The sequence below is a fragment of the Jaculus jaculus genome, chromosome 18 (genome assembly GCF_020740685.1).
Source record: "Jaculus jaculus isolate mJacJac1 chromosome 18, mJacJac1.mat.Y.cur, whole genome shotgun sequence".
Classification (NCBI taxonomy): domain Eukaryota; kingdom Metazoa; phylum Chordata; class Mammalia; order Rodentia; family Dipodidae; genus Jaculus; species Jaculus jaculus.
The window spans coordinates 46286777-46301050 of NC_059119.1; the positions used below are offsets into that span (position 1 = coordinate 46286777).

The window sequence follows — 14274 nt, forward strand, 5'->3', positions numbered from 1 at the left end:
TCCCAATAACCCCATCGATGAGGACCCTCAGTGGAAAGGAGGGCGGGGGAGAGGGGACATGAGTCAAACGTTTCAAGCATAAGCCGGGCGTGGTGGCTCACGCCTTTAATCCCAGCACTCGGGAGGCAGAGGTAGGAGGATCACCGTTGAGTTCGAGGCCACCATAAGACTAAAGAGTGAATTCCAGGTCTAGCCTGGGCTAGAGCGAGATCCTACCTTGAAAACTAGGGGGAGGAAAAAAAAAACACACCATGAAATTGAATTTAAAAATTTGGTATACAACAGATATAGCACCTGTACTTTATCACATGCACTATTATGGGCTCCTCACCCTTCTCCTCTCCCCAGCCTCTTTGCTGGCACCCTCTCTTCTCCAGGGCCCGCGTGCCAGCTCTGCACTGTGACGGATGAATGAACACACGGCTTCAGACAGTCCTTATTCCCCCCCTCAGGGGTCTTTTTATTTACCCAAACTCACTGTCAGATGCTGGCCTCCCCTCCCCTCCCCCGGTGCCTGCAGGTTCCAAAGAGGCACTGTTTAAGAGTCACCTTGTATTCGGCGCCTCTTCTGATGCCAGGAGCCGACTCCAAATCAACCAACAGCATCTCTTTATTATTTTCCTAATGGCATTCCAGAAAAATAGAGATCTCTACCATATATGTCTGTATGTATATACACATAGAGACCCTTCATCTAGGAAGCAAAGGGTCGAATGTCATTCAAGGTGCTCTTTGGACTGGCGCTATGGCCAGGAGGTACCAGCTTTCTGGGGACACCTAGGGGGTGCGTCGTGCCGATCTAGTGCAGTCTGGAGCCCGGCTCCACCCCAAATCAGAGTATATACCTCAACCCTCTTCCCACACATCTTAAAAATAATATGGACCTGAGGGCGCACGCCTTTAATCCCAGCACTCGGGAGGCAGAGGTAGGAGGATCGCCGTGAGTTCGAGGCCACCCTGAGACTCCATAGTGAATAATTCCAGGTCAGCCTGGGCTAGAGTGAGACCCTACCTCAAAATCCCCCCCCCCCAAAAATAGAGCTATTAGGCCCCAGGGATGGCTTCCTGCTGGAAGTGGCACATGGGGCGGCAGGAGGTGTGCTCAGCAGCAGGACCCACGGGCACAGAAAGGTGAGGGCTGGCCAACTTCCTCCTCAGTTTCCAACCACAGCTTCTGTGGAGCTCTGAGCAGGAGGCCCTAAAAAGCTAGGACGGAGTCCCCCACCGAAGTGCAAAGTGGAAAATGGGTTGAAGACGGTAAGGTTGTTTGGGGGTCAATCCCAGAGCTTTGAAGGAATGTGTTGACTCAGGTCATTAGAAATGTCTGGGTCAGACCTGTGTTTTGTTTGAGGCGTACCTTAGCGGGGGGCACTGGTATAGGGGCCATAGAACCTTCTGGGGCTGGGGCCTAATTCCAGGGGGATGGGAATGGATGGATGTGGAAGAGTTGGGGCTGGTGTTTCAGTGGGTCTGGTCAGGCACCAGACATCCAAAAGGCACTTGGTGGCACAGAGACATGAGAGGCTCCTGTGCCCTCAACGTGGCTGTCTGTGGGCAAGGTCCAAGAATAATCTGGAAGCTTGCACTACCCTGAGAATGGGAAGTGAGATCTAGGACATGGGAATTCCAACATGGGTCAGGGAAGCATAGCCTGATACCCTTTCTTTTATCTCAAGAGCATGTTCTCACCCCTACGACTCTGTCACCAAGTCACTAAGCATTCAAGCCAGTCTGTGTCCCAAGGTAGCAAGGAAGAAGTCCAGGCTCAACCAGAAGGTAGCTCTCTGGCTTGTGACAAGTTGGTCTCAGAGGCACAGTGACTCAAGACAGGTCTTTCTAAAAGCCAGAAGATCCAGGGGTCAGAGCTGGTGAGGATTGAGGCCAAGGCACACCTTTATCTAAAGGGACCACAACGTGCGTCCTGGAAGCAAGGGATTTGCTTCGTAGGCAAATCTTCTGGGTGAAATGGTTCCCTTGGAGCTTGGCTCTGCAGGGGAGGATGGCGGGGAGAACCGGGGGTGGGGGGCGCTGCAGTCTGAGGCTGTGTTCATTACAGATCTGTTCCCTGAGCTCCCACACCTGAATGCCGCTGCTGTTACCCCCGCCCCCAACACTCTCCCTGTCTGCTGCTGCCACGCGCCCCGGTGCCCGACAGCACCCCACTGCTGCGGCTTCTCAGAGCTCTCTGGGGATGATGGTGAAGGGCAGGACGGGGCTGCTGGCCTCCAAGTCCAGGGCGGTGAGGAAGCACTCCACGGCAGCCTCGTTCTGGCCCTGGGCCCGCAACACTTCACCCAGGCCCTGCCATGCCGCGTGGCACGTGCTCTCCCTCTCCACGGCGTCCCGCAGAACCTTCTGGGCCAGGCTCTTATGGCCTAGCTGACTCAGCATCAGACCCTAGAGAGCAAGCACACAGGGCAAGGGTTAGTGAGGGCACCCGGGCAATCGTGCTGGGCGAGCGCAGCTTGCTCTGTGGCATCCAGCGAGGGAGGTCCCGGGTGTGGCTTGGAAAGTGACAAGCTGACTCATGCCAGACCTACCTGCCTGCCCCTCCCCATTCCCCCAAACCCCAAGGTCAAGCCCAGCTTCAACCCTGGCTTTCCGGGTCACCCTCTGCAGGAACTCGGTCCTAGCCGGGGAGTGGCGGCGCACGCCTTTAATCCCAGCACTCGGGGAAGGCAGAGGTCGGAAGGAGGATCGCTGTGAGTTCGAGGCCAACCTGAGACTACATAGTGATTTCCAGGTCAGCCTGGACTAGAGTGAAACCCCGACTTTGAGTGGATCCTGTTGGGGGGTTCTAGGCAAGTCACAACGATGTTGTCTCAGGGTGGCCTTGAACTCATGGTGATCCTCCTAACCTGTCTCCCGAGTGCTGGGGCCATGCCCAACACAGCCTTTCGACCCACCTCTGCAGATGGTAAGAATCATAGCATCAGCCGGGCGTGGTAGCACACGCCTTTACTCCCAGCACTGGGGGAGGCAGAGGTGGAGGATGGCTGTGAACTTGAGGCTGCAGAGTGACAGCCAGGTCAGTCTGGGCTAGTAGAGTTAGATCCTACCTCAGAACACTCCACCCCGCCCCCAAAAGGTCACAGCATCAATCTCTAGGGTTGTGAAACTAAAAAATGTCAGTGGATACAAAGTACTAGAAGAGGGGGCTGGAGGGATGACTTAGTGGTTAAGGCGTTTGCCTACAAAGCCAAAGGACCCAGGTTCGATTCCCCAGGACCCACGTTAGCCAGATGCACAAGAGGGCACATGTGTCAGGAATTCATTTGCAGTGGCTGATGGCCCTGGGGCACCCATTCTGTCTGTCTCTCTGTCAAATAAATAAAGCACTAGAGAGGTCCTGGATGGCTTAACTGAATCCCCAACAGAGAGGTTGCCTCTTACCCCAGGGGGAAGACATGAGGCATGTCCGGCTTGTGACAGGAGGGTCTGTCTTGCTGGGGACAGCTAGGCCCTGGGACTTAAGCTTAGGCTGCTAGGTGAGCTCCCAGGAGGGAATGAGATGGTCAGGCTAGGGAGCAGTACTGGGTGAACGCTCTGGATGGGCTCAGGGGTAACAGTCACCCCGGGTGTCTTGGCCAGGAGCAAATGGGAACTGTGGCCTTGCAGTTTAGTTCAAACTAGAGGCAGTGACAGGAATTGTCATAAAAAAGGGCTTGGGGGCTGGAGAGATGGCTTAGCGGTTGAGCTCTTGCCCGTGAAGCCTAAGGACCCCGGTTCAAGGCTCGATTCCCCAGGACCCATGTTAGCCATCTGCACAAGGGGGCGCACGCGTCTGGAGTTCATTGCAGTGGCTGGAAGCCCTGGCACACCCATTCTCTCTCCCTCCCTCCCTCCCTCTCTCTCTGCCTTTCTATGTCTGCCGTTCTCAAATAAATAAATAAATAAATAAATAAATAAATAAATAAATAAACAAAAAAATTTTTTAAAAAGGGCTTGGGATGGGGGGGGGAGCTGGAGAGATGGCTTAGAGGTTAAGGCTATTGTCTGCGAAGCCTAAGGACTCAGGTTCAATTCCCCAGTAACCACGTAAGCCAGATGCACAAAGTGGCACATGCATTTGGAGTTCATTTGCAGTGGCTGATGGCCCTAGCGTACACATTCTCTGTCTCAAATAAATGAAGAAAATATTTTTTTAAAGTGTGGGGGGGGGCAGCTAGGAAGTAAAACTGGCACCCTGTGCTCGGAATAATATCTGGAATTAGATATTAGGGACTGGATGAGGTATGTGTGGGAGAGTCTCAGGTTCCAGGGAAGCTGTTTTGTACCATCCTACAGAGAGCTCGTTTCCAGGACTTGAAGGCAATGCAAGATGACTGAGGGCAGGCTCTCCTCTGTTCTAAGAGCTTCAATACTGCCTGGCTGGGCAGGCAGGGGGCCAGGGTGGAGGCAGAGAGCTGCCTCCGTGTCTGAAGCCCATCCTCCCCCAAACCCCCCCCCCCCGACTCCCCAGTCCGCCTACTTACTGATGGCCATGGACATTTTTAGCTGGATCGTTCTCCTCCCCAAGCTCCCTAGAGTTAGGCCCTCCGTTGCTATGGAGACGCACCAGGAAGGATGCACATGCCTGACTTCATAAAGTCCTTGGAGAGCCCGGAGCATGGCCAATGAGGCAAGAAAGATGGCACTCTGGGAAGCCTTGCAAAAGGCTCTCTCCAGAGGCTTCTGAGGGCTGGAGGTGGCGGGGGAGCTGTACTTCCTGGCAAGGCACCCTCCCGTCCTGCCGCACCCAAATAACCACACTCATTGCTCGGCTGAGGCTGTAAAGAAGTGTGTGTGTGTGTGTGTGTGTGTGTGTGTGTGTGTGTGTGTGTGTGTAAAGGACCTTGGCTCTACCAGTGGGTTTAACCAGGGGGACTGGGTGGGGGACAGTGTCTTCAGGCCATGCTGTTCTGCCCACGTGGCCCTAGCTGGCCCATGAGCAGCTCACAGTTGGATAGGGCCCACAGGACCGAGGAAAGAAAAACGCCAGCTGATGCCTGCCAGAAAGTACCAGAAAGGAAGTTTTGAGCGCAGTGAGTGCTGCCCATGGAGAACGACGGAGGTGGCCGGCAGGAATTCCCAGAGAGGGTGGGCCAGAGAGGTTTCTGAGCTCTAGGCTTTCTTGTTTTTTTTTTAATTTTAATTTAGTTTAATTTTTTCAAGGTAGGGTATCACTTTAGCCCAGGCTGACCTGGAATTTACTATGTAGTCTCAGGCTGACCTCGAACTCACAGAGATCCTCCAACCTCAGTAGGATTATAAATAAAGGTGTGCACCACCATGCCCGCCTCTGAGCTCTTAAGTTTTCTTTCCAGAGCTTCCTCCCATGGGGGTTTCAGTTCCATTGCAGAGAAGTTAGAAAACTATATTCTAAAAAAAGAAAGAAGAAAGAAAGAAAGAAAGAAAGAAAGAAAGAAAGAAAGAAAGAAAGAAAGAAAGAAAGAAAGAGAAAACTGAAGCCGGGCGTGGTGGCGCACGCCTTTAATCCCAGCACTCGGGAGGCCGAGGTAGGAGGATTGCCATGAGTTCAAGGCCACCCTGAGATGACAGAGTTAATTCCAGGTCAGCCTGGACCAGAGTGAGACCCTACCTCGAAAAACAAACAAAAAAAGAAAGAAACAGAAAGAGAAAACTGTATTCTAGATGGGGCTGGTGGTACAAGCCTCTAATTGCAGCCACTTGGGAGGCTGAGGTGAGCAGGATCACACGTTCAAGGCCTCCCGAGCTACACAGTAAAGTCCAAGGATAGGCTGGGCAACTTAGTGAAACCCTTTCTCAAAGACAAAAAGTAAAAAGAGAGCTGGAGAGATGATTTAGCGGTCAAGGCCTTTGCCTGCAAAGCCAGAGGATACCGGTTCGATTCTCCAGGACCCACGTTAGCCAGATGCACAAGGTGGTGCATGCATCTGGAGTTTGTTTGCAGGGGCTGGAGGCCCTGGCAAGCCCATTCTCCTTCTCACTCTGCCCCCTTCTTTCTCAAATAAGTAAAGTAAAAAGAAGGCCAGGGATATAGAGTGGTACAGTGCTTGCCTAGTGTGCAGGGGGCAGTAGATTCAAACCCAGCATGGCCAAACCAAATCAAAGCAACAAAAATTTCAGCCAGGCGCGGTGGCGCACGCCTTTAATCCCAGCAATCGGGAGGCAGAGGTAGGTGGATTGCCATGAGTTCAAGGCCAACCCTGAGACTACATAGTGAATACCAGAGCTAATCCTGGGAAGTTTGCAGCGAGCACCTTTGATTGCCTGGGTAGAGGGGCCAAAGCTCTGGGCTCAGCAGTCAGAAGCCAGGGCGGGGTTGAATCCCAAGTGCTGCCTTTGACATATACCGTGACCACGGGCCAGTGGCTGACGCCCACTGATCTGCGATTTCCTTATCCGTAAACCAGGGGATGGGAGAGTCCTTCCCTACAGGGCTGTTATGAGGACTACCAGGCAGCCACAGTGGTCAGGCAGCATAGGGTAGATACTCCAGGAGGTCGAAGTGGTCGGTGCTGGGGGGCGGGGGGAGCAGAGAATGACAGTGTAGACTTTTTAGACTTTTCTAGGGGCTGAGCGAGCTGTCCTCTGTGGAACGGGACTGTGCGCTGTGGGAGGACTGGCTGACATCCCCGCTGCCCCGGGGGCACTGACCTTCTTAGAGCCTGAAAGGAGACACCAGGCTGGGGTCAGTCTGGGGCCCAGAGGACCAGGGCCTGTAACAGGATCTGTGGCCACCTGCCCCTGACACCAGCCGCATTTGTGTTTGGTAGCAACTCGGGAGCTGTTTGCTGCCTGACAACTGGGTGGGACCCAAACCCGGCAAGACGCGCAAGGTCTCCCCGAGTCTGGCACCGCCCCAAAGGGCTATCAGCGCCCTCCCGCCACACCCTCACCCTCTTGCCAGATCAGGTCTCCGGGGAGGTAGAGGGGTGGGAACGCAGAACTGATACGTCCGTTCCGTCCACACATCCCTGCCGAGTCCTCTCTCCCCATCCTTCAATCTGCTGAGACGGGACCTGAGCCCAGACCTGTAAGAGAGGCTCTTAGCTTCCAATCTTCCCCTGGGTCACTCCACGGGTGTCATTCCATGGGCCACTCCATGGGTAGGCTGCTCAGCCACAGGGATTCAACAGCCACGTGTGGGCTGTCTGTGATCGTCAGCTACCTAGACTGAAAACTGTCCCCATCGGCCTTTTGAGCTATGAAGGAAGGAGGTCCCCAGAAACGACCATCTCCTGACGTCAGGGTGGGGCGCCTGGCCACATCTATCTGCTTGGACCTTGGTCGACTAGGAAGCCTTCTCTGGGGATGGCAGCCCCTCAAGGGACCACTATTTTTTTTTTTTTTGTTGTTGTTCATTTTTATTTATTGAGAGTGACAGAGAGAGAGAGAGAGAGGGAGAGAGATAGAGAGAGAGAGAGAGAATGGGCGCACCAGGGCTTCTAGCCACTGCAAACGAACTCCAGATGCGTGCGCCCCCTTGTGCATCTGGCTAACATGGGTCCTGGGGAATCGAGCCTCGAACCGGGGTCCTTAGGCTTCACAGGCAAGCGCTTAACCGCTAAGCCATCTCTCCAGCCCGAGGGACCATTATTTTGAAGATGTGCTTGGTCGTTTGTGGGGCTCCCATTTGCGTCCGTGCCCATCCTCAGGGTGAGAAGAAAAGGGTTGCCACCTGTTGGCTTTTCCATTTGCCATAGGGTAGCAACTCGAAAATGTCTGTTGCCTGACAACTGGGTTGGCACTCCAATCTGGAAAGATGCCAGCTCAGTAGGGCCAGGTGAGAGAGTCCTGGTTGGCAGGGCCAAGGACACATGGCTCTGCTTTATGGGTTTCCTGTCCTGGGCTCACCACCAGGGATGCTGCCCTGGCGAACTAGAAAGCTTCGCTCGTGGGGACCCCAAGGCAGGCAGTGTGAGGGGTCTGTGCCCTGCCAAGTTGGGTCCCTCAGCTGGGGTGGAGAATCTGAGGGGTGTGAGAGAGGTCCCCTTCAGGAACCAGGTTCTCTGTGGAGACACAGAGCAGGGCGGAGGCTTCAACTTGGGCTGGGGATGAAGGGTCTTGCGGTCCTTTTTCCACACACATCACTCAACCCGCGTCCCGTGACATACACGGGAGGACGGCAAGAAGGCCTGGGCTGTCACGTCCCATTATCATCTTTTAGAAAGCCTGTCCTGGGACAAAGTCTTACTGCTACTCCAGCTGTAGGCCAGACTGAGTGAGCTTCCCCACCCTGCCTCCTCAAGTATTTATAGAAGCTATTTTGGGAATTTTTTTCTTTCTGAGCTCAAGGCACATTCCTGGGATTCTGTAAGGAGCAGTCTTGTCCAGCTGCGAAGCTGGGAATCCGCTGGAGCCTGCAGGTCCCTAGAGCCTCTGTTCTGGGGACGCTGGGGCTCCCGTCTGGTGGAGCTGCTCCCCTGGAAAACTCCCCCTTCGTGCCACCCTGAATGTGACACGCCCTTGAAGGGATCCACGCGCTTCCAGACCAGTGCTGGCTGCAGGATTGCTGGGGTGACTTCACCTCAACCTGTCCAACCAGACTGGGGACACACCTGTCACGTCTCACGCCCCTTCCAGAGCGGAGCTGTTGGGAGCTATGGGCTGGTCCTGCTCCCCTGCTGGGGAAAGGAGTAAATCTCTAGACCCACCAGAGCTCGGCTGATGAGCTAACCCCAGGCCTGAGCTCTCAATAAAGGCCCCAGCTGAGAGTTCCAGCCTCACTGGAAGCTCAACCTAGAACGGCGTTTTCTGGGGGTGGCAAATGGCTGTGTCCCTTGTGCTGTGTAAAGCCCTCTCTGGTCTTTGCCTTCCTGGGTCTTTGAGATGGGACTTGGTGGCTAAGAGACCCTGCCGGCCTCTGACTGGGCCGAGAGACCAAAGAACTGGAAAGCCTAGAGAGCAGTGTTAGGTCAGGACACCACGGAGTCACCAAAGAGAGCAGGAGGCGACAGAGACATCAGGAAGTGGGTCATCCACATTCCTCAGGGAACCGCCCAGCCATCATCCCTTCCTTGCCTAACAATGCCCCAGGTCTAGGTTTCCTGGCCCCTTATCTCTCAGGACACCAGGTTACTAGGTTACTGGCTATGTTAGATCTCCCCTACAGAAACCTTTTTTTTTACGCCCCCCCCTTCACCCCTCCCCACCCGCCTCACCTTCCCCCAACTGAAGAGATCTATATGGTCCACTGTCTGCGATCCCAAGTTGGCTGAGCTCCCCTCTTGAGAGTCAGTCCTGGCAGCTTGTGTCCCCCACCTCCCCAAATAAAAGCTTCCATCTTTGCCTCAGAGTGGTCTCTGTGTTCTTGGTCACTTCCGAACCTTACAAGCGGGTCACATCTGGGGACCCCAAAGCTTGTGGAACATCAGAAAGAAGGTGCCTTTTTGCCAAGTCCTAACTCTGGCCAAGGGTAGCCTTGACTCCTCCTCTGGGGCATGATTTGGGTCCTAAGCTGGCTGAGAGCTGGGCCCTCCTGAGCCCTCAGGGTTAAGGCAGGAAGTTGAACCCCAGGCAGGGTGAGGAAGGGCTATTTGAGGAGTAGGTGACCTACTGGACCAGAAGGCTAAGGGATGTATCCTGCTGCACCCTCCGGATACAGTAAGTTTTTTTCTCACTCCTTTGTTGACACATGGATTTTGGAGCTAAAGTCGACAATGCCAAACCACCACTATCATCTGAACCTGTGCCTGCCTGGGCAGGGAGGTTGGAGAGGAGCCTCTGATGTTGGGGGACAGGCTAGCATGGTCCACCTCACCCGGAGGTCAACTGGCTAAGATGTGCCTGTTGAACTTGTCTGCCAGCCAAGCGTGGTGACGCACGCCTTCAATTCCCAGCACCAGGGAGGTAGAGGTAGGAGGATCGCTGTGAGTTCGAGGCCAGCCCGAGATGACATAGTGAATTCCAGGTCAGCATGGGCTAGAGCGAGACCCTACCTCAAAACCACCACAACAACAACAACAAAATGAACTTGTCTGCCAGACAGAAGCCACAGCCACAGTCAACACGTGTGGGTGCAGCCTGCATTGGCACTTTCTCTCTGAGCAGAAGCAAGACTCCCAGGCCCACCCACTTCCCAGCCCGCCTGCACCTTTCTAAGCCTCCCACGGAAGCCCAGCAGACGAGCCAGCATGGAGTAGCCTAAGGTGGAGCACATGGACCCCGAGGCCCGCTGCTGGACACACTGGCACCACCGTCTGGCATTACGGAACCTCCGAACAGCCAGGCACCGAGCTTCACTTCTTGGCTGCTCACGCCACGCCTTTCCCCCTGTAACGTCAGCGAACAGATGGTGAACCAGCCTTGGAAGAAGAACAGCTCAGAGGACAGGGCCAGCAGAGCAGGGTCCAGCCAGAGGCTGTCACCACTGCCATCTCAGGTCAGCCAGTTGTAGGAGACAGCAAGAGAAGGTTGCGCCTCTCGCCTTTCCGTCAACCCAGATTACCTTGTGAGGCAGACTGCCCCCCAACCCCCGCAGCCCAGGCCAGCTGGATATTGCCGGGATAATGTCCCTGACACCTGTGCCTTGGCCACCTTTTCTGAGCTTAGTGAGGACCTACAGGCTTTGCTGAACTCCTGAGTTTGGCTCCGATCTCCCACTTCCTTATAAAAACCAAGAGCAGCGAGAGTCCATTGTGGAAGAGGTGGCGGAAAGAATGTCAGAGCCAAAGGAAGGGTAGGACTCCTTACAACGTGCTCCTCCAGACACAAAATGGCCTGGATATGCATGACCTCGCAGTGCCTGGCACTACCTACACAAGACCAGATGCCAAGAAAAGATGATGGCATTAAAATAAAAGAGAGACTGAGTGAGAAGGGGAGAGGATATAATGTAGAGTTGTGAAGGGGTAAGGGGGGGATTGTTATTATTATGTTATTATGTTATGTATTATTGTTATTATTATTATTATGTCTAGAATCGTGGAAGTTGTCAGTAATAAAAAAGTTAAAAAAAAAAATAAAAACAGGGCTGGAGTGATGGCTCCACAGTCAAAGTGCTCTTTTGCAAAGCCTAAGGAACCTGGTTTGATTCCCCAGTACCGATGTAAAGTCAGATGTATGAAGTGATGCATGTGTGTCTGGAGTTTGTTTTGAATCAGTTAGAGGTCCTGGCATGCCCATTCTCTCTCTTTCTCTGCTTGCAAACAAATGAATAAATAAAAATTAAAAACAAAGCAAAAGGGCTGGAGAGATGGCTTAGCAGTTAAGCGCTTGCCTGTGAAGCTTAAGGACCCTGGTTTGAGGCTCGATTCCCCAGGACCCACGTTAGCCAGATGCACAAGGGGGCGCACGCGTCTGGAGCAGCTGGAGGCCCTGGTGCACCCATTCTCTCCCTCTCTCTCTCTCTCTCTCTCTCTCTCTCTCCCTCTTTGTCTGTTGCTCCCAAATAAATAAAAGAAAATAAAGCAGAAAGAATATATATATTATATCCAAGAGCTGAACTTAGCCTGGGAGTTCCACTTCAAAGTAAAGACAGCAAAGATAACTCCAGCCAGTGGCGCATTCTTTAACCTTGTTCTAACAGCTCTAGGTGCTTGAAGCAGCCATCCTCATCTGCATGGGCAAACACTGAGCCTCTAAGAGTTAGAGAACTTGGCCAAAGTCAAACAGTGAACAAGGCTACGCAGACCTCAAGCGCAGGAGGGCTTGAAAGCCGTATCTAAGTGCAGAAGCAGGGGCTGGAGAGATGGCTTAGAAGTTAAGGTGCTTGCCTGCGAAGCCAAGGGACCTCGGTTCGATTCCCCAGGACCCATGTTAGCCATATGCACAAGGTGGCACATGCGTCTGGAGTTCGTTTGTAGTGGCTGGAGGCTTTGGCGCGCCCATTCTCTCTCTCACTTTGCCTCTTTCCCTCTCTCAAATAAACAAAAATAAAATATTTTAAATGCAGAACCAGTTCTGATACTGGGGGTCTTGGAACGCATTCCAGCTAACCAACCTGGAGGCAGCCCCAAAGGCAGCTTTGAGGTCCCCGTCCTAGCCTAGCCCCCCCCCCCCCCCATTGAGCACCACCTTGCCCTGGTAGCAACACAAAGAGTTTGGTCCAAAGACCCTTGCTCCGCAGTAAGATGATGTGATTCAACTAAACATGCCTGGCCAGATGGGATACCTTCCAGTGAGCTGTTGGCCAGGGAGGCCCCTGATGCCCCCGACACATTACAGGCCATTGCCGAAGCCCTTGGTTGCCCACCAAGAATCGATGGTAAGACCCTATTGCTGAAGACTCCACATACTTGGGCTGCAAGGCCTCTGAGAAATCCTGCTGGAGCTGAGCTGAAAACCTCCTCTGCTGCAGACCAGAGGACAGAAAGCCAGAGAAAGCTACACTGCGTGCAGCTCCGTGGGAGAGAGAGAAGTCATCAGTGGAGATAAACAACAGTGGATACTGCAAGCTTTAAGCTGGGCCAGCCAGGCCAAATGAGCCAAAGGGTGCAACAGTGGCATGTCTGTTATAGGGAAACCAAGTGCCCTCTAATTGGACTGGAGGCCCGCTCCACAGAAGGGAATACACGCCTGATACTGAAAACCTGTGATGGGGGCGGTCATGAGTCCTAGGGGAGTAATGCCTGCTGTTGTCTGGCTAAATACAAATATTATGCTCACCAAACTGCCTGGTAAGCACTTTTCTTAATTGTTCATACCTATATATTAATGCTACTCTCACTTTTGGTTAGAGAAGCTTCTCTTTTCAGATGGCAATGACCTCTGGGATGACTCAGAAGGCACCTTGGCGCTGAGAAGTGATGGAGGAGTGCTTAGCACTGAAACATCTCTACCACACCTTCCAAGGCTCAGAGGTCCATCATAGAAGAGGTGGCAGAAAGAGCCAGAGGAAGGGTAAGACTGCTTACAATGCACTTTTTTTTTTTTTTTTTGTTTTTTTGAGATAGGGGCTCACTCTAGCCCAGGCTGACCTGGAATTCACTATGTAGTCTCAGAGTGGCCTCGAACTCACGGTGATCCTCCTACTTGTGCATCCCGAGTTCTGGGATTAAAGGTGTGTGCCACCATGTATTCACAAAATGGCCTGGATATCTGTGGTGGTTTGATTCAGGTGTCCCCCATAAACTTAAGTGTTCTGAATGCTAGGTTCCCAGCTGATGGATATTTGGGAATTAACGCCTCCTGGAGGGAGTGTATTGTTGGGGGCGGGCTTATGGGTGTTATGGCCAGTGTCCCCTTGCCAGTGTTTGGCACACTCTCCTGTTCCTATTGTGCACCTTATGTGGGCCAGGGGGTGATGTCCACCCTCTGCTCATGCCATCTTTTTCCCCTGCCATCGTGAAGCTTCCCCTCGGGCCTGTAAGCCCAAACAAATCTCTTTTTCTCAGAAGCTGCTCTGGGTTGGGTGATTTCTACCAGCAATGCGAACCTGACTGCAACAGCCACCCATGGCCAAGGGCTTCAAGTTTTCTTCAAGGCAGATGGACTACAACACACACCCACATACCCCCTTAAGTCAAGCTGAGGGTAGGGAGCAGAACCGTCTATGAGAAAGGCGATGGCCCTCTTTGGTGGAGCTGGCGGGTAACAAAACCTGCCACCCCAAGACCACCCGCCTTGGCAAAGTGGGGCTATTTCGAGATGAAGGCAATTGAAAAATAGATACAAGCAAAGCCCTTGGACGTGCCTATTTGCCTGCAAGCAACTAGATAAGTTACAAGTCCTTTTCCTCCTGTCTATACCAGGAAGACAACTTTGTTCCCTGAAGGGCCTCTGGATGGCATGAGAAGGAATACAGCAAATGTCACTGACTAGCCTGTGCCAACCATTAGTTCCCTATTTACTTGTCTTCTCACAATTTGCCAGAAACTCAAGGTCCCTTTTTTTTGTTGTTGTTGTCTTCCCCCCCCGCCCCCGAGGTAGGGTCTCACATTAGCCCAGGCTGACTTGAAACTCACACTGTAGTCCCAGGCTGGCCTCGAACACACAGCAATCCTCCTACCTCTGCCTCCCCAGTGCTGGGCTAGAGAGAGAGAGAGATAATGGGTGTGCCACGGCCTCTAGCCACTGCAGATGGAACTCCAGATGCATGCGCCCCCTTGTGCATCTGGCTTACATGGGTCCTGGGGAATCGAACCTGGGTCCTTTGGCTTTGCAAGCGAACGCCTTAACAGCTAAGCCATCTCTCCAGCCCACTTTTTTTCTAAAACTGTATATTGTTGAAGATGCTGTCTGGGAGGATGCACCAAACCACCTGGAGTTGACTTATTTTCGCCTGTACCTCCCATGTGCCCAGGAGCTATACGCGATGATATACTTGCTTTCTTTCCTTCTGCTCCTCTGTCTTTTGTGACGCAGGAG

The 14274-nt window shown here is 53.2% G+C and overlaps 1 protein-coding gene across 1 annotated transcript in view; it reads right to left on the reverse strand.

The window, feature by feature from the left end:
* Positions 1 to 914: 914 nt before the first annotated feature.
* Ttc7a (tetratricopeptide repeat domain 7A) overlaps positions 915 to 14274 on the reverse strand; it is a 115459-nt gene continuing 102099 nt past the window's right edge. The window contains exon 16 of the mRNA XM_045137642.1: positions 915 to 2397. Coding sequence (XP_044993577.1) covers positions 2176 to 2397 — 222 coding nt within the window. The 3' untranslated portion in view covers positions 915 to 2175. The remainder of the gene's footprint in view (positions 2398 to 14274) is intronic.